Below are 17,706 nucleotides of genomic sequence, written 5' to 3' on the forward strand. Positions count from 1 at the left end.
GAGCACATCATCCCACCTCCAAGCCTCAGTGTCCTCATCTGCAAACTAGGAAACCAGGCTGGGGGATGGGAGTGGGGGGTGCACAGAAGTCCCTTAAAGCTCTGCTGTGTGATCTTCTGCAAGCCCAGAGAGGTCAAGTGACTTGCCCAAAGCTGCTCAGCAAACTGTGAGACGATACAGCAGGAACTCTGGATAATTCGTAACCGCAGGCAATTTTCCCATGACCTGGCTGGCCCGGAGAGGCCACAGCAGCAATCGGACCCCAGAAGGGGCGTGTGGCTCAGAGGATGTGCAGATACACAGGGTGCAAACGGTGACTCCCTCCCCACCCCCGCCGACCCCCAACTCACGCTGCTCTTCGATGTTGTTCTCCTCCTCCGGGACCTTGGCCTTGTAGTAGGTGATGCCCCGGATGACGGTGGGCTTGGAGGCCGGTCGGCCCCGCAGGGGGACCTGCCTCTGTAGGGGCCGCTGTGGCCTCACCACCTCGGGCGGGGCCAGGGGCCTCGTCTGCAGGAGCTCGATGGAGTTGATCTGCTGGGACACGGTTTCTTCCTGCAGAAACCGCTCCTCATACTGTTCAGAGGGGACACAAGTTAAGGTCAGGTCACTGGCCAGACAGGCAGTGGTAGGAGGAGGCAGTGCTGGAGCCGGGACACTGTCCTACGTGCTTTACGGACGCCAACCAATCTTCCCCTGAGTCCCACGAGGTAGGAGCTATTTATCACTCCCACGTACACATCAGGAACCTGAGGCACAGAGACGTCAGGTAAATTGCCCAAGGTCCCACAGCAGGTAAGTGGTAGCAGCAGGATTTGAACCCAGGCCCTCTGGCTGCAGCACGTGTCTCTGTAACGTCCACACTGTGCTTTCCAGCCTAGGGCTGCTGCGTGACTTAGATCTTGTCTCAGTTGTTTCCGGGGAGGTCTGTGTGTGGGCAATGGTGTCCAGCTGGGACATGAGGCCGGAGAACCAAGATGCACCCCTCGGGATGAAGCTTTTCCTTCCATGATCAGAAGGAACTGCTCCACAGCCTCCCTGATGCATCCAGGATAAAGTCCAAAGTGCCTGGCCTGGCATTTTCCACCCTCTTAAGCACGGACCCGGACCCAGCTCAGCATTCCCCTGTCTTGTTCTGTGCCCCCAGCCCCAACCCTTCCTTGGTGCTTCAGTCACCTGGCTGACTCCTCAAACTCTCGGCTCTCCTGAGCTGCCGGGCCTTTGCTCGGACTGTTTTCTCCATCTGGAAGGCCTCCTCTCTTCCCCCCTCTAGCTACTTATCATAATGTACCCATTTCTCAAGGCCCCGCTAACCTCTCACGTCCTTAAGAAAATAGTCCCAGCCCTTCTCGTTCATAATTAATCTTTGTTTCCCAGTTCTCACTCTGCACTTTGTGGCAGAAACTTCTAACCGACCACGTAAATCCCGTCTCCTTGTTCCTCTCTAATGGGAAGCTGGCTTTGTGGGAGGGGCCACGGGACAAAGTCCTGGCCAGTGGGGTATAAGGAGAAGTTGGTGGAAAGAGCTTTTGGAAGAGCTCCTTAAAAGGGAGGCTGAGTCAGCTGGAAGGCATCTTTCGCACTCTTCCTGACTGGTCTGGCCTGAAATGCGGACAGGGCGGCTAGAGTAGGGCAGCCCTCCTGTGACCAGGAGGGGATCTGGAGGATGGATGCCACTGACGGCACCATGAAGTTAACCACCCACCACGGTCTGCCTGCCCCTGGAGCCCTTCTACACGAAAGAACAGCAGACTCGGGCCTTCTCCTCAAGATGCTGACACAGCTCCTAAGGGACACAAGTCTATCCCTTCTACCACAGCACCTCTCCCAGCCTGCCTTCCGTGGGCATTATTTAAGAATTTGCCTCTGCAGACCCTGTGGAATAGAAGGACAGCAATCACCTCTTGCTCAGTTCTGATGCCCCCGGCTGGGCGCTCCTTAATATTTACATTGAATTTCCCTTAAGTCATCTCTGTGCCCAACACGGGGCTCAAACTCATGACCCCAAGATCAAGAGTCGCTTACTCTACTGACTGAACCACCCAGGCACCCCCCGTTGCGCTGAATTTTTTAATCAGAACAAATCCCGAGGAACAGTCTACATTTGTGACTGGCATTGGGATTCTGTCAAATGATGCTTTAAAGTAGGCAGCCCATGACCAGGCCTCTTTTTTTTTTTTAAGTTTCATTTATTTAAGTAATCTCCTCACCCAACATCGGGCTTGACCTCATGGCCCCGAGATCAAGAGTCGCACGCCCCTCCGACGGAGCCAGCCGGGCGCCCCGACCTAGGCGTCCCGACAGCACCGAGGACACTGCCGTGCTGGTTCTGGTCCAGCGGAAGAAGCGCCCTGTCCTCCGTGGAGCTGCTGCCCAGGCAATGGCCTCTTGTGTCCACGGCGTGGCACGCTCTCTGGGTCCTGCCTCGGTCCATCTGGTCACGTAGCCGCCCCCAACCCAGGATCCCGATCACCCACCACTGAAAACAACAGACTTTGGGCACAGGTTCCTGGGAGCTGAGTTCAAAGCCAGGGCCGCCCACAGGTGGGTCCAGTTCCTGAGGGGTGTGGCCCTGACCTGCTCTCAGGAGGAGGGCTCCGGGGGCTCCATAATGAAGAGGAGGCTTCCTGTCGCCCCCCGAGCCATGGAAGCCCCCTCCTCACCACGACGAGGTGGGCAAGCGCCCCTAAATCCCGTTACCTGAGACCCCAGTGACATCCCCCCAGAGAAGCAGAGCCCACTGAGAAACAACACCTCTGTCCCCGGAGGCCCAGGGTCCTGAGAGGCAGGGCAGGGCCTTCAGGGTCACAGAATATGAGCTGGAGGAAAGCCAGCCCGAATGGCCAACTTTCTCACTTTGCACAGAAAGAAGCAAATAAGGCTCTTGTTTTGACCTTAAAAATCTGGCCTGGAGGAAACCTGGAGCCCTTCCCAACCACACCCCCAAGGCTGTACTGGGTTTTCCCGTGACAAAAGAGCTGAACCAGGTGACAGAGCAGACATGGCAGCCCCATGCTCCCTGGCATTCCGTGGGGACCGACTTCTCCAAAGCAGGGGCCCCTCTCTGCCAGCCTCCCCTGGCTGGGGCCAGAGAGCTCTCCAGAAAGGGGCAGGCGTGTGCCCAGGGGAGCCCCCACTCCTGCCACCTGCCCCCTCCTCAATTCCCATTTCGGCTGGTGAGCTGAGCTGGACTAGAGATGCAGGGATACGTGGCCTGTGGGGAAGAATTTCAGTGGGCTCCCATTCTGACCAGACACGTCCCTTTATGGCATTTTTTAACCCTTACGACAATGAGGCAAGGTAGAGAGCACTTTACAAATAAGCAAAGAGGGGCTCGGGGTCATTTAGAAATTCGGCTGAAGGTCAATCAGTGAAGTGGCTGAGAGGGGCACTTCCGAATTAGACCCAGGGCTGCTGTCTTTAGAGCCTGCACGCTTCCTTACATTAAGCCACACTGCCCACACCAGTGACCATGGGACTGACTTGTCTGCCATCCAAAAACTCGTCTACACCCCCAAGCCCACAAGGCCATGGTCTGGCTACTGCCCAGCAGACTTGGGGATCCCTCATTTCCCACTGGGAAAGGAGGCTGGGAAGCTGAGAAGAGGCCCCCAAGCGCCTGACTCAGACGCTGTGGGCCGGCTAATTGCCGGACCCTGGCCTCCCTCCGCATTGCAAAAGCAGGTTGTCATTTCTTCATGGTAAACCCCAGGAACTGTCTTTAATTCCAGGCTCTCCGGGACAGGCGGGAACTGCAGTTCCTTCTCCCAGCCAAGCAGATGGAGTAAGACCATGGCGGCCTCTGCCAGAGAACATATAATTTCCCTGGATCCACTGGCGACAGGCTGTGCTGGGCGGCCCGCTGCCCCCACCAAGCTTTGATTTCCTCTCTCTGTTAATCCAAGAGTCTGTTGTATGACTTCAACTCCTGGCGTCCCTGTGTCCCCACTCCCAACCCGGCCCCCAGAGCCCCTTGCCAACCCTCCAGGCAACGACCTTGTTGGAGAGAGGCCTCCAACAAATGGCCATTCACCACGCCGAGAAACCCCAACATCATCGACGAGAACCCTGAAAATAACCACCGAACCCAGCACCCCATTTGCCCCCTTTTGAGTCATGGGGTTCGCTACAGAGACAGAAAGATGAAGCGGGGGGGCAGGAAGATCCTAGCCTTGGCCTTCCCCCCTTCCCACCCCTCCCTGGCCCAGGCTCTACCCCCTGGCACGGGAGGATTGTGCTCACCTCAGCAGCGTGCTGAACGGGGATTTCAGGAGGGGAAAGGGCTTTGCTGAGCAAGGACAAAACGGGTTTGGTGCATTTGATTTGGTTTACTGTTTGCCCCCAGGAAATATGAGCCGGGTTGCTGAACATACCACATAATGTATCATCAAGACAACAGATGGGTTCTCAGGCTCAGCCGACTGGGAAACTGGAAGCCAGAGAGGGCAGGGAATGCCGGACTCCGCCAGGCCCTAGGCCAGCTCAAGTTGCCAGATGGGCTGAGACAGGAGTGGCTGGGTCCCAGGTGCGGGAAAAGGGTACCTCCAAGTTCCCTTCCAGCCCAAATGTCCTCAGCTTTTTGGTTTATTTAGAAGCTCAGATTTGGGGCGCCTGGGTGGCTCAGTTGGTTGACCGTCCAACTTCGGCTCAGGTCATGATTTCACGGTTCGTGAGTTCAAGCCCCACGTCAGGCTCTGTGCTGACAGCTCAGAGCCTGGAGGCTCCTTCGGATTCTGTGTCTCCCCCTCTCTCTGCCCCTCCCCCACTCATGCTCGGTCTCTTTCCCTCTCAAAAATAAACGTTAAAAGAAAATCTGTAAGTTCAGACTTGTTCAAGGATGACCCACTAAGCTGACTAAACACATGCTCAGCAGCTAGTGCCTTGGGGACAACTAAAAATGAGAATAAAAATAATTGCTTAAGAAACATGGTATTTCCAAAAAATCATCAAAGCAGTCATCATGGGCAAAGCCAGAAAATTATTGGCCTTCCTTATACTTATTTTCTGGTCTGGAACTGGTTTTATTTTCAATTCCTTCTTGGGCAGGGTGCAAGCACCGTATGGTCTTCAGGGTTTCTGGCCTCCACAGTCCTGATCTGCCCACTGTCCTGCCTTCGGAATACATGTGCCCAGGATTTCCCCTAACCCACAGCTGCCGCCTGCTTGGCATCTCTTTTACGAGTCTCCAAGCGTTCCGAGCATCGGCTGACTTCCTCTCTTACCCCAGTTCCTAGTGGCCCAGGCAACAGGCTCCTACACAGCAATGCCTAGCCCTTCTCTACGTCGCAGTGCACAGCAACGGCTCAGACGCTCTGAGTGTCCAAGGCCCTGCGCCCTGCCTGCCCCCCAACACCCTGCCAGGGGACACCTCGGCGGTACACCTGGAATCCAGGCTCTGCCACCCACCACCGACTCTTGGCCCGGTGAAACACTTCAACACTCACTCACGGAGCCCCTCTGGGCCGCAGAGTCAACCCTGCCCCATCACACCCACAGAACTGCTATCTAGATAAAATGACACCGTGACCGTGAAAGAACCAAATCCGGCAAAGCTCTGTGCACGCGTGAGAGCCATGCCAGGTCCGCACGGCAAGAGGAAGGTGACCGGGCACCAATGGGTTCCGCAGGTGGCAAGTGTGGGGCTCGTGGGGATCAGAGCAGAGAGGGAATGGGCACAAAGCAGGCTGTGCTCGGAGGCCAGGGAGCCGGGGGCCGTACCTCGGGGTGGGTGTAGGCGGCCGCCGCGTCCCTCTGCAAGGCCGAGCGGACGTCCGGCATGCTGTCCAGGAGGCTCTTAGAGCAGTTCTCTTTCCCCCGCTTGTTCATCTCCGTTCGGATTTCTTCCATGTCTTCTTTGATTTGCTCATTTTCCTTGGTGAGGTTTTTGGAAACTTCCTGAGAAGAGAAAAAATGTAAAAAAGAAAATCCATGATGAGGCGCTGGGTGGCTCAGTCGGGTAAGCATCTGACTTGGGCTCAGGTCACGATCTCACGGTTTGTGAGATCGAGCCCTGCATGGGGTTCTATGCTGACAGCTCGGAGCCCGGAGCCTGCTTCGGATTCTGTGTCTCCCTCTCTCTCTGCCCCTCCCCTGCTCAGTCTCTCTCTCCTTCAAAAATAAATAAATGTTAAAAACAATAAAAAAAGAAAAAAGAAGATCCATTAATGTGCTCTAAAGATGAGCAGAAGGCAGCTGGCAGCCATCTTCGGGTCAGAGCTAGAAATGCAAAAGCAGGCTGAGAAATCGGCCAAGAAGTGACTGGGGCTCTGGAGAGGTCTGGCCCTGTGCTGAGGGCCAGATCCCAGGCAGTATTTCTGGGCCAATACGGCTCTGGGGCGTCCCACTGCTGGACATGCTACCCCCAACTCCCATAGCTTTCCTAGTCATGACACTGCCTTGTCTCTAGGTCACCAGGACACCTGGCTCCTTTTCTGTCATTTGCACACGGTCGTCCTTATCCGGCGAGAACTAACACTACAAAAACTTCCACTCATACCCCATACATGTGTACCAGCAGCTCAATGAACAGAAGAAGGGTTTTTAAAGCAATTTTAGAAGAGGTGGCTGAAGACATCTACTTAACCTGCATTTCTAGTGAACACAAACTAACCCCCAGCACTTTGAAAGCATCATTTACATAGAAAACCCACAGGCTGGTTTTAAACTTTCCTATTTACCCATAAAAACAGATTCCCTAGATGACTTCCACCTGGCAAAGGAATGGTGTTCCAGTCCTGGTTCATACCGGAAGGGACCGAAGGCGCATCTAAGCCAACCAGCACTGGTGAGTACCTCCTGTGTGTCTGAGGAGCAAAGCCTCACGATACCCTGGGGTTCTTGGTCTGGGGGTGCGGGGGAGGTGCCAACTATAAGTGGGAAGAAGGTGCGCGTGGCAAGAGGAAGGTGACCGGGCACCGATGGGTTCCGCAGGTGGCAAGTGTGGGGTTCGTGGGGGTCAGAGCAGAGAGGGAACGGGCACAAAGCAGGGCCCCAGAGGCGGTGACGCAGCACGGGATTTGAACCAGCCTGGGTACCCACAGGCTCAGAGGGGCCCTTCTCCTCTGGTTATTCTGAGGGAGGTTGGTCTCCTGCACGGAGACCCAACACTGTCCTGCTCTGGCCTGCATTCTAGTTTGCATGAGCATCTGAGTTTTTATTTTTTAATTCTTTTTAACGTTTATTCATCTTTGAGAGACAGAGAGAGACAGGGTGCGAGCCGGGGAGGGGCAGAGAGAGAGGAAGACACAGAATCCGAAGCAGGCTCCAGGCTCTGAGCTGTCGGCACAGACAGGTGCCCCGTGAGTTTTCAGATGTGATGTTCTCCTTGGGCCGTGTTTATGACGTGGGTAGAGGAAGCCACCATGTAAAACAGAAGATGCATTTGCTTTCTGTCTTGGGGACCGTAAAAGCACAGACGTTGACAGGCACAGCCCTGCAGCCTGGCAGGATACTAAGTCCTAGAGGAAAGCCGCGGTAGCTCCGAGTGGGGTGTAGAAGTATCCAGGCCGGCAGTAACCCCCCGGCATTGTGGCTCCCATGGCTCCCATGGGGGCTCCCCTGACCAGTCTACTAGGCCCCAGAACCACCCGGCCACGCCATTCTCCTGGCATTTCATTTCACGGCAGATTTCGAGCACTGGAAGGGCTTGATGTGTTCTGTGGGGCGCAGGCTAAGCTCGTGTCTCTAAATGGCAGTTAACTGTGAGAGAGAAAGCCCCTGAGAAAGAAGTCTTCTTTAAGGAATACCCGGAATGAGCAGTCTTACCGGGTGGGCAGTCATTCCCGACAGGTGTTGTCAGGGGCGGTCAAGTGCAATGGTTAAGAGCAGGGGTTCTGGAGGGAACAGTCTGGCTTACATGTCAATGTTAGTCCTACTTCTTTGATCCTAGACAAATCAAAGTCCCTGAGCTGCAGTGTCCCCAGGGGTAAAATGGAGTAATACTAGGATTTTCCCTACGGATTATTAGGAGTAAATAAGTGCATATATATGGAAGTGCATGGGACGTGGTGATTATTTTTGACAGGATGTTACAGCTGGGTGTTCTAGGCCCCTGCGGGATCCCAGAATTCAAGCCCTTCTCAGATGGGGAAACTGAGGCCCAGAGGAACGATGTCGTTTTCCTCAGATGACAGACACAAACGTGGCAGAGCTGAGCCCAGCACCCAGCCTCCTGGCCCTTGCTTCCGCAGTTCACTTGTGGAACCACTAAGACGGCTGGGGGGAGGGTCCTGGAGCTCAGCCAGTTCTCTGAGCAGTGGGGAGCCCATCAGAGGGGCCTGTGAATGTTGCAGTGTGGTCTCAGGGTATATGACAGAATATGCATATGCAGAGAAATGCAGAAATGGTGGATTCCCCTAAGTCCTTGTTACACAAAGCATGTCTCAGGAACCTGTTAGGAGCGCAGTCTGGGGCCCCGCCCGGCACCTGCGGAATCAGAATCTACGTTTTAACAAGACCCCCAGGCGATGTGCATACACATCAAAGTTTGAGAAGGGTTGTCTTAAATGTTGGAAGCTTGGGGTACATCTGCTGGAAACAGGGCCAAAATGTATGAAAGGGGCTGTTTTACCGGAGCCAAATATTAGGATTCACACATTTCTTTTTTGTTTTTAAAGATTTCATTTTTTAAAAATTTCTTTTACATGTTTATTTATTTTTCAGAGCCAGAGACAGAGAGCATGGGCGGGGAAGGGGCAGAGACAGAGGGAGACACAGAATCCGAAGCAGGCTCCAGGCTCTGAGCTGTCGGCACAGAACGTGACTCAGGGCTCAAACCCACGAATTGTGAGATCATGACCTGAGCCTAAGTTGGACACTTAACCGACTGAGACACCCAAGCACCCCGAAACATTTTATCTGTAAGTAATCTCTACACCCAATGTGGGGCTTGAACTCACAACCCCGAGATTAAGAGTCTCCTGTTCTACCGCGGAGCCAGCCAGGCACCCCGGGATTCACGCCTTTCTGTACCTCCACGAGCACCTGCTAAGAGCAGCGTCCAGGCATCTCCCCCATGAATTCTCCACATCCTGAGGCAACACGGCCCAGCAGGCTCAGCGGTTCAGTGTTACTTCTTCATTAATGCATTAATGTGCTCAGTGCTGGGCACCAAGGGGTCCAGCAGAAGCCACAAAGCCCAGGATCCTGCTCTGATAAAGACCACCCTCCACCGAGGGGAAGAAAGCAATAAACAGGAAAGCACCAACTAGTGACAAGTGGAAGGCAGGGCGAGGCGACAGAGGTAGCTTCTGACTCCTCATCGAGGTCAATGACTCTGTCTCTAAGGTGGGGGCTGAGGCCCTCGGACTCCACTCGGGGTGGATCCCGTGGCAGGGCCCGCATAGCCTTACGGCCAAAACAAGATTCCGCCTGATTCCCGAACACCCTGCAAGAGTCCGCATCGGCCTGTGCGCTCACTGGGAGAAAAAGGGGCGGCCCCCCAGATTCACCTGCTCCCTGGACCCCGGGGGTTCTAGGTCCCTGGAGGGGCTTTCTTCTCACTGATGTATGAGTCCCCAGTGCCCTTTCTGATTTCAGTGAGGAAGCATTATTTTGGGTTTCAGCACGGGAGGGTTGACATGGCACGGCCTTGAGCGCCCACGGGAACAACAGAGTTTACTCTCCTGAATCAACACCCGGCTGGCGGTGACATCACCCCACCGGCCAGCCAGGCCGAGCCAGGCGGTGTCCCCCAGGATGGCACAGCGGCTCTTCCTCCTCAACCGCCCGCTGACCCGGCCACCTCCCCCCTCCCCGGGGGTGCTGGCCCTGCAGGGCTCCCCACGGCCCCCTGAGAGTCTGGCTTCCCCGTGGGGCACTTCTCAGGAAGTACGGGGGGAGGCTGCCCACACAGGGCCCTCTAGACTCAGCCCTGGCAGAAGAGTGAACCCCATGACCTCATGCTTGGGCTCTTCCCCCGGGACAGCTGCAACCATGACGTCCGTGGCGAGTGCTGCTTGGCTCACGGGCAGCGCTGGCAATGTGGCTGAGGAGGGAGGCAGGGGGTCTACCTGGCAGGGGCCGGCACACCGCACGGTGGCCGCCAAGGATCCCGGGTGCTATGAGGAGGAGGGCGGGGAGGAGGGCGGAACAGCCAGTGGACAGAAGGCTGGCACCAGAGGCGGGCACAGCCAGGCGCAGCACTTAAAGACCCGAGCAGAGCCAAGGACCTGAGAGGCGCTCACAGAGCAGGCGGCTCGTGCTGGAGGGACACGCGGTCAGGCACCGGGCACGGGAGGGTGCGAGCCCAGGGCGCGAAGGGGACCAGCGTCCCGTGCTGACTACAGCCAGATGCGCAGATACCAGAGGAAGGAACCAGGAGAGGGGCTGGTTGTAGGCGAAGTCGGGGGCACAGCTGGCACGCGGTTGGCCAGAGCCATGGAGGGTCTGGTGCAGGTGGGTGGGATGGGGGCAGGGGCCAGGGCCGAGGGGGAGACTGAGCAAGAGCGTGAGCCGGCGGTGCTGGGACCTGCTGGGACCTGAGGAAGAGACACCACGGCGCAGGGCTCTGGCCGCTCGCTGTGGCCCCACTCCCCCTGCCTGGAGCCCTGGACGGCGCTGCCGTGAGGGGAGGTGCTCGCTCCGAGGACCAGCCCACACCGCCATTGCCACCAGAAGGCAGGTGATGGGACCGCTCTGGGAATAATGACGCTGCCCACCCCCCCCCCCCCCCCAACCCAAGCAGGTCTGGTGTGGAGAATGAACCAGGGGCTGCCTGCACGGTGCCAGGCACGGAGTAGGACTTGGTGCGCCCAGCGAAGCTGGAGTGGGACCCCTGCGACCCCAGCAGCAGACAGGCAGGTGGGAAAGGGCAAGTGAGCTAAGGTTCGGTGGGCTGGGCAGGAGGGAAGGGGACGGCCCCGAGGCTGCTGGGTCTTAAAGAGACGCACCAGACACCTGCAGGAGGAGACGGAGCTGGACTGCGGCTGGGCCAAGCCTGGGCCCCAGGTCATGCAGCAGGCACGTGTCCCCACATCCCAAGAGGCCACCTGACCCCATCGCTCGCTGGCTGGGAGTACACAGGGCCCGATACAGATGGCAAGCCTGAGGGCCCAGACACTGGCCTTCCTTGAGGGGGTGAAGGTGTGGGGGTGACCGGATCCTGGGTGGGGGGGCCCACTCACGGCTCCTGGTCACTCGCCTGCCCTTCCCCCTCTGAGCCGTCCAGGACACAGCGAGGACCAGGTGGCCTGGGACAGCCGCCCCAGCCGACAGCTGTCTCCAGCCCCTGGTGAAAGAGCTGGTGGGGGAGAGCAGCTAGAAACAGCCGGTGCTCCAGCTGACAGGACCCGGAGCGATCCTGGAGCACGGATGACGGAGCTGGGCAGGCCGCCTGGGTGCAGGGGCCACCTGCTGTCGCCTTCAATCACTCCCCCCCCGCCCAGCCCCAGACAGCTGCTGCGCGTCTAGCCCGCATCAGCTGTGGGGCCAAGACCCGGAAACAGAGATGGCTCAGGCCCAGGTTGCCCTCAAAAGTCCAGAGCCTGGAAGGACAGCCAACCAAGCAAAGAACAAGAAGTCCCAGGCCTCTGCTGGTGAACTTGCTTTAGGGGCAACCTCACCCCTTTAAAACAGCCACGGGCTCCTTCACGTCCTGGCACCTACGAGCTGCTCCCAGGCCAGCAGACGGAGGGCGGGCTCTCACACCTTTAGTCTGGTTAGCCGAAAGAAAACCTTTCTTTCCACAGAGACAAATTCGATTTGAAGTACATACAAGCCCAGGAGACAGAGTATATTCACTCGAACCCATATTCAGATGTAATTGAATTAAATAACATTAAAGCCGAAATTTATCTTAGAAATATTATCTCCAACCCTTTCCCCTTTCACAGATGACGACACAGTGGTCGGACAGGGTGGGGGACACTTCTCTCCAAGAGTAGGAGAGGCAGGACGTGACCAACTGCGAAAGCAGATTTGCTCAGGAAAAACAGTGAATCCTGGGGGTGTCTAGAAGGGCATGGAAGGCAGGCACAGAGGGAAGGCCTGGAAAGAGACAGTTCCCCTAACTCACGGCCAGGCCTGCACAGACGAAAATTACATTTTCCTATTAGTTGATGAAAAGATACATCCCCTCGAGTCAGGAATGCTCCTGTGATCTTGCCTTTCAGACCAGAAACACAAAGGCCACTGAATCCTTTGGTTTGAAGAAGAAGCCTCAGCAAAGCCTGTGCTGGCACATTCTGGGGAGCAGGCCAGTTCTGAGTCTGGTAACTACATCACAGAGTTTTAAATTTTTTTAATGTTTACTTTTGAGAGATAGAGCATGAGCAGGGGAGGAACAGAGAGAGAGGGAGACACAGAATCCGAAGCAGGGTCCAGGCTCTGAGCTGTCAGCACAGAGCCCGACGAGGGGCTCGAACCCACAGACCGCGAGATCATGACCTGAGCCAAAGCCAGATGCTCAACCGACTGAGCCACCCAGGCGCCCCACTTTTATTATTTATTTTTTGCATCACAGATTTTAAATCTTACTCGGACACAAAGCTGTCAGGGGAAAAGGCTTCGGAGAACACACAAGGTTCCACGGTGACCATCTGTGCTCACGGACAAGTTTTACAAACCCCGGCAGACGCGTGTGAGGAGAAGAAGAGTCGAGTCACCCTCCCAGAAGGTGCAGGGCTTCCGCAACAGAAAGCACACTCCGGGCAGCTTGCAGGCACGCAGCTGTGTTAAGAGCAGGGGCTGTGCACCCACACATACACGTGGACATACGTATCCACAGTCACACGCATATCCAAGTACTTGGGAGCACTGACAGGTGTCCTGCTGCCACGCGGGGGTGGGGCACTTCTTCACAAAGACCTGCAAGTTGTGTAGGAACGACTTAATCATACTAAAACCCTGATGCTAGAAGAGATTATTTTAATGACCTGTCCCTCTGTCCTTTTCTCCACTTTGATAATCAATCTGCTCCTGGAAGCAGTATTTGGCACTGGGCATAGGACCCCATGACTCTGTCCCGCTGCCTTCAGAATCCATCCCCGGGCCTGGGCAGCCTACGAGGTTTCGGGTCTCCGGGTGCACTCAGAGCTCAGGGTAAAAGTCTTCTCAGCGGAATCACTGTCACTGCCGGGCCTATACGCAATGAACAGGGTTTGCCTTTGGAAGCCACAGATTGTCCTTCTAGACTTCCGATTCCCACCTCTGCTGGCACCTATTCTCTGTGCCCACCCACCCCTGACTCTAAGGTAACTCATACTCCTGGATCTCCTTCCCCTTCCCAGCCACTGCCAGGAGAGGGTCAGCCTTACTCTGCCACATCCAAGGTCCTGGACCGCTGACCACCTTGGATGTTACTTCTCCCTGGACCAGTCCTCGGGGAACGCCCGCGGGGTTTCGGGCCTCCACCAGGCGAACAGAAAAGATGTGTGGGGGGTTAGGTTTCCGGAATACAGTGAAATGGCCCTGCTCTGCTACACTCTCCAAACTGACGAAAGCTAGAAAGTCTGACCACAGCAGGTGCTGGCGGGGACGTGTGTGGCACTTTCAGTCCCCGCTGGAGGGAACGTAAACTTGAACTACCACTTGGGAACACAGCTTGGCAACCCCCCGCCCTACAGATGAAGATGAGCGTAACTAACGTCCCAGAAGCTCCCTTCCTACTTACACACCGCAGAGAGATGCACACGCGTGTGGGCCAGGGACACAGACAGGGACGTGCATGTACAGGGAGACTCCTGGGCTACTGTGAATTATAAAACTGCAAACACACCCCGTATCCATCCTCAGCACAACGGAGTGATCAACCGTGGTGCATTCACACAATAGACTACTACACGGCGATAAAAGTAAATGAACTACAGGACACAAAACCACGTAGGTAACTATTAAAAACAAGGGGTGCCTGGCTCGCTCAGTGGGTAGAGCATGTAACTCTTGCTATCTGGGTCATGAGTTCGAGCCCCACGCGTGGCGTGGAATTTACTTAAAAACCATTGAAAACAAAATTGAGGGGCGCCTGGCTGGCTTAGTCGGTTGGGCGTCCGACTTCAGCTCAGGTCAGGATCTCGTGGTTTGTGAGTTCGAGCCCCACGTCCAGGGCTCTCTGCTGTCGGCGTAGATAGAACCTGCTTCGGATCCTCTGTCCCCCTCTCTCTTTGCCCCTCCCCCGCTCACATTCTCCCTCTCTCTCGAAAATAAACAAATATATTTAAAAAATAAATGTTTAAAAAAAACCAATAAAATAAAATCTTAAAAAAACACACAAATGAGTGAAAGAAGCCTAACACACACGTGTGTGCACACACCGACACACACAATTCTGTAGGGCTCTTTATTTAGAGTTCAAAAACAGACAAAACTAGTATATTTAGGGATGCATCCTTAGGTAATGAAAATGTTTAAAAAAAAAACAAGCAAGGAAGATGATTAACATAAAAGTCAGGACAGAGGTTCACTTCAGGGAGGGGGTGTGAGGAGAGGCCATGTGGGGGGCGCTGAGCCTTCCTGAGCTGGGTGGTAGTTACATGGGCATTTGCTTTATAATCTTTTTTTAAGTTTATTTCTTAAGTTTATTTATTTTGACAGAGAGAGACAGAGAGACAGAGAGGAATGCAAGCAGGGGAGGAGCAGAGAGAGAAAGAGAGAGAGAGAGAGAGGATCCCAAGCAGGTTCCGCACAGACAGTGCAGGGCTCTAACTCACAAACCATGAGATCATGACCTGAGCCGAAATCAAGAGTCAGACGCTTAAGTGACTGAGCCCCCAGATGCCCGGCTTTGTAATAATTTAAGCCGTACCCTCACCATGTATGTACTTTTCTATGCGTGTGTTATTTTCACAATTCAGAACAACAGCTTCACCAAAATCGCTCCAGGAAGCAGAGCTCTCGGAGTTGATTTTACCAAAAGGTGAGACTCGAACGGTTTAGATTCGACTTCTCTCTCCTTCCTCTTTCATCTGCAAATGGAGTTTCCATTCCTGCGTCCTCCTACATCCCAGGGGCGGGGATGCACACGTGTGCCCGCTCCCACTGCCACTGCCAGGCCCTGATCCTACTCTGGGCAAGACGCCCCTTCAATCTGCCCCCTTTGTCCGGTCTGACCTCCGAAGCACTCCCCTTGGGCTTCCAGAATATCCAAAGACCAGGAGCAGGATTGTACTTCCATTCCTCCCGCAGAGCCCGGCTGCAGAAGGAGTGTTTTCCCCATTTACCCAACACCGTGCCTCTCCACCGACTGCAGACAGACAGCCAGAGCCAGCCGGGAGATGAGAGGCTGGATGTCATGCCGGGAGACGGTGCTCTGCTCCGTGGGCCCAGGGCCCGGACCCATCTGTGACGACTGCCACGCCACAGCACCCTGCAGCCTTGGACTGCCTGCTGTGCGGAACCTCTCACTCCTGCTAATCCTATTTAACAGGAATTCTGGGACACAGCCACAGTTCTGCCTAGAAGTTCCCTTGGAAGAGCTATTGTTTTCAGCTCCGGTTAGGAAAAACTGATGCTTCCAGGGCAGATAGCAATGATTCAAAGCAACTTACGGGGCTGATTAGAAAGAGCCCCAGCCCAGGAGCCAGAAGGCCTGAGCTCCTGCCTACGTTTCCCTAGCACTTTCCACAGGCCTCACATCCTGCCCAGCTCACAGGGACAAATGTACGGAATGTATACGGGGTGGTTTAAAAACCATAATTGCTATATAAATATAGGGGATTATTATTATTAATACGAAGGGCCAGTTTTTGCTACTAAACATACCATGGTTTTAAAAAAGAGATCACTCTCAAAAAAAAAAGAAAGAAAGAAAAGAAAAAGGAAAAGAGATCACTCTCAAAAAAAAAAGAAAGAAAAGAAAAAGGAAAAGAGATCACTCTCAAAAAAAGAAAAAGAAAGAAAGAAAAGAAAAAGGAAAAGAGATCACTCTCAAAAAAAAAAGAAAGAAAGAAAAGAAAAAGGAAAAGAGATCACTCTCAAAAAAAAAAAGAAAGAAAGAAAAGAAAAAGGAAAAGAGATCACTCTCAAAAAAAAAAAGAAAGAAAAGAAAAAGGAAAAGAGATCACTCTCAAAAAAAAAAAGAAAGAAAGAAAAGAAAAAGGAAAAGAGATCACTCTCAAAAAAAAAAGAAAGAAAAGAAAAAGGAAAAGAGATCACTCTCAAAAAAAAAAAAGAAAGAAAGAAAAGAAAAAGGAAAAGAGATCAGTCTCGCTGAAAGAACTAGGATCAATTTTGGCAAAACTCCAGTTATTGTGGACTGCACCAAATTCACCCACTAAATCCACTCCTCTCCTGTGCCGGCAGTAAGGGCTCAGCTGCTAACAGGCTGCAAACAGACCACAGCCCTTGAACCAAGCCCTCGGAGGCCCAGCGCCTGACTCTGGCCTCACGAGCACTGTGCTCTCCCCCCGGAGCTGTCTTTCCCAGGCTCCAGGCTGTTCTGCAGACAGAATGAAAACCGGGTGAAAGCGGAAGCGGCTGCCGGCCCTGTTCTATAAAAAAAAAAAAAAAAAAGCGACCCTCTTTTAGAAAGGGCATTGCACATTTGGATGGTGCTAGATGCCAAGGGTTAAAGAACTTTCCAATTTCCAAGGACGACTTGGGTCCTGGTTTAACTTCTTTTGAGCCCATTTGAAAGAATCAGGAGAAAGAATCCCAAGCCCGCACGAAGCCCTTCGATAGAAGGGTGGCGTTGACCATTCCCAGTCTCTCCACGCCAGCCGCCAATGCTGGGGACAGAGAGAGTGAAGGTGAGGCCAGATTCTCTTGGGAAGTGCCCTCAGCAAGAGTGGGTTGATGTGGTCCCGTTGGCCGCCTCGAACTGTCTGTGAAGCTCAGGCTCCAGGGCCCCGACGCTTCTCATCAGACCCGGTAACTGAAAGGCTGGGGACCCACCAAGCCTCCCAGGGCCGGTGGCCATGGTCAGAAAACGCTCATCACAGCACAGGGGGAGTCAAGCCTAAAGACGGGCGGACAAGGAAGCGGTGTTCGCTTTCCGGGAACACTGGGGTGTAAGGAAGGGGCTGAAACCAACCTTCGCAAGGGCAACGTTTCATCACCCGCATCCCAGCGACTCGGACACAGCAGCAGAGAGATGCTGCCCCCACTCACTCCCTGGCCATCCCCCGAGCGCCTTGTTTTGTTTAACCATTTCAAAGTGTTTCCAAGATGATCAGCTCACTTTTTTATCCCCTGAGCAATCATGCAAGGTATGTAGGGCACCTCTCCCGCTTTACAGATGGGGAAGGTGAGACACAGCCGCTTGGGAGCAGCCAACAGACAGGCGTCCGCTCCGTCCTGACTCCCAGCCCAGCGAGCGCTCTTTCTGCCAAACTGCAGAGTCTGACCTTTCTCACATCCTGCGGCTGCTCTTCAGCCATCATGGAACCCCAGCTCCTCCACGAGAGCCCACCCCCAAAGCCCACTTTTTCATGAGGAATATTGGTCTATTAATCATTCCGTTATTAAACTTGCCATTTACGGTAACATTCTAAAGATTGAACAGACCTAATTTTTTGAGTCACCATTTCGGGTATCGGTTCAAGACGTGGATGCCAGTCAATGACACCTATGTAAGCTCCCGACCAAGAAGGGTGAGTGGGGAATGTCCCTTTTCTGGTGATTAAATGACTTACCTACGTGTTAGAGCATTACAGCAATGGAATGGTGTCCAGGTTACTGTGGCGTGTGACGATTTCTCTCTCGCACCCCGACCCACACACCACCCCCTGGAAACCACGGTGCCAGCCACACATCTCCCTGGAGCCCGGTCAT

The 17,706-nt window shown here is 54.3% G+C and overlaps 1 protein-coding gene across 3 annotated transcripts in view; it reads right to left on the reverse strand.

Moving 5' to 3' along the window:
- OLFML2B (olfactomedin like 2B) overlaps positions 1–17,706 on the reverse strand; it is a 36,973-nt gene that overhangs the window by 13,001 nt on the left and 6,266 nt on the right. For all 3 annotated transcript variants that reach the window (XM_019465771.2, XM_019465770.2, XM_019465769.2), the window contains 2 exons: positions 5,719–5,895; positions 351–576 (listed from right to left, as the gene is read on the reverse strand). In XM_019465771.2, the coding sequence (XP_019321316.2) occupies positions 351–576; positions 5,719–5,895 (403 nt within the window). The remainder of the gene's footprint in view (positions 1–350; positions 577–5,718; positions 5,896–17,706) is intronic.

This window comes from Panthera pardus, unplaced genomic scaffold, assembly GCF_024362965.1.
Source record: "Panthera pardus isolate Hobbes unplaced genomic scaffold, ASM2436296v1 HiC_scaffold_21, whole genome shotgun sequence".
NCBI classification, from domain to species: Eukaryota; Metazoa; Chordata; class Mammalia; order Carnivora; family Felidae; genus Panthera; species Panthera pardus.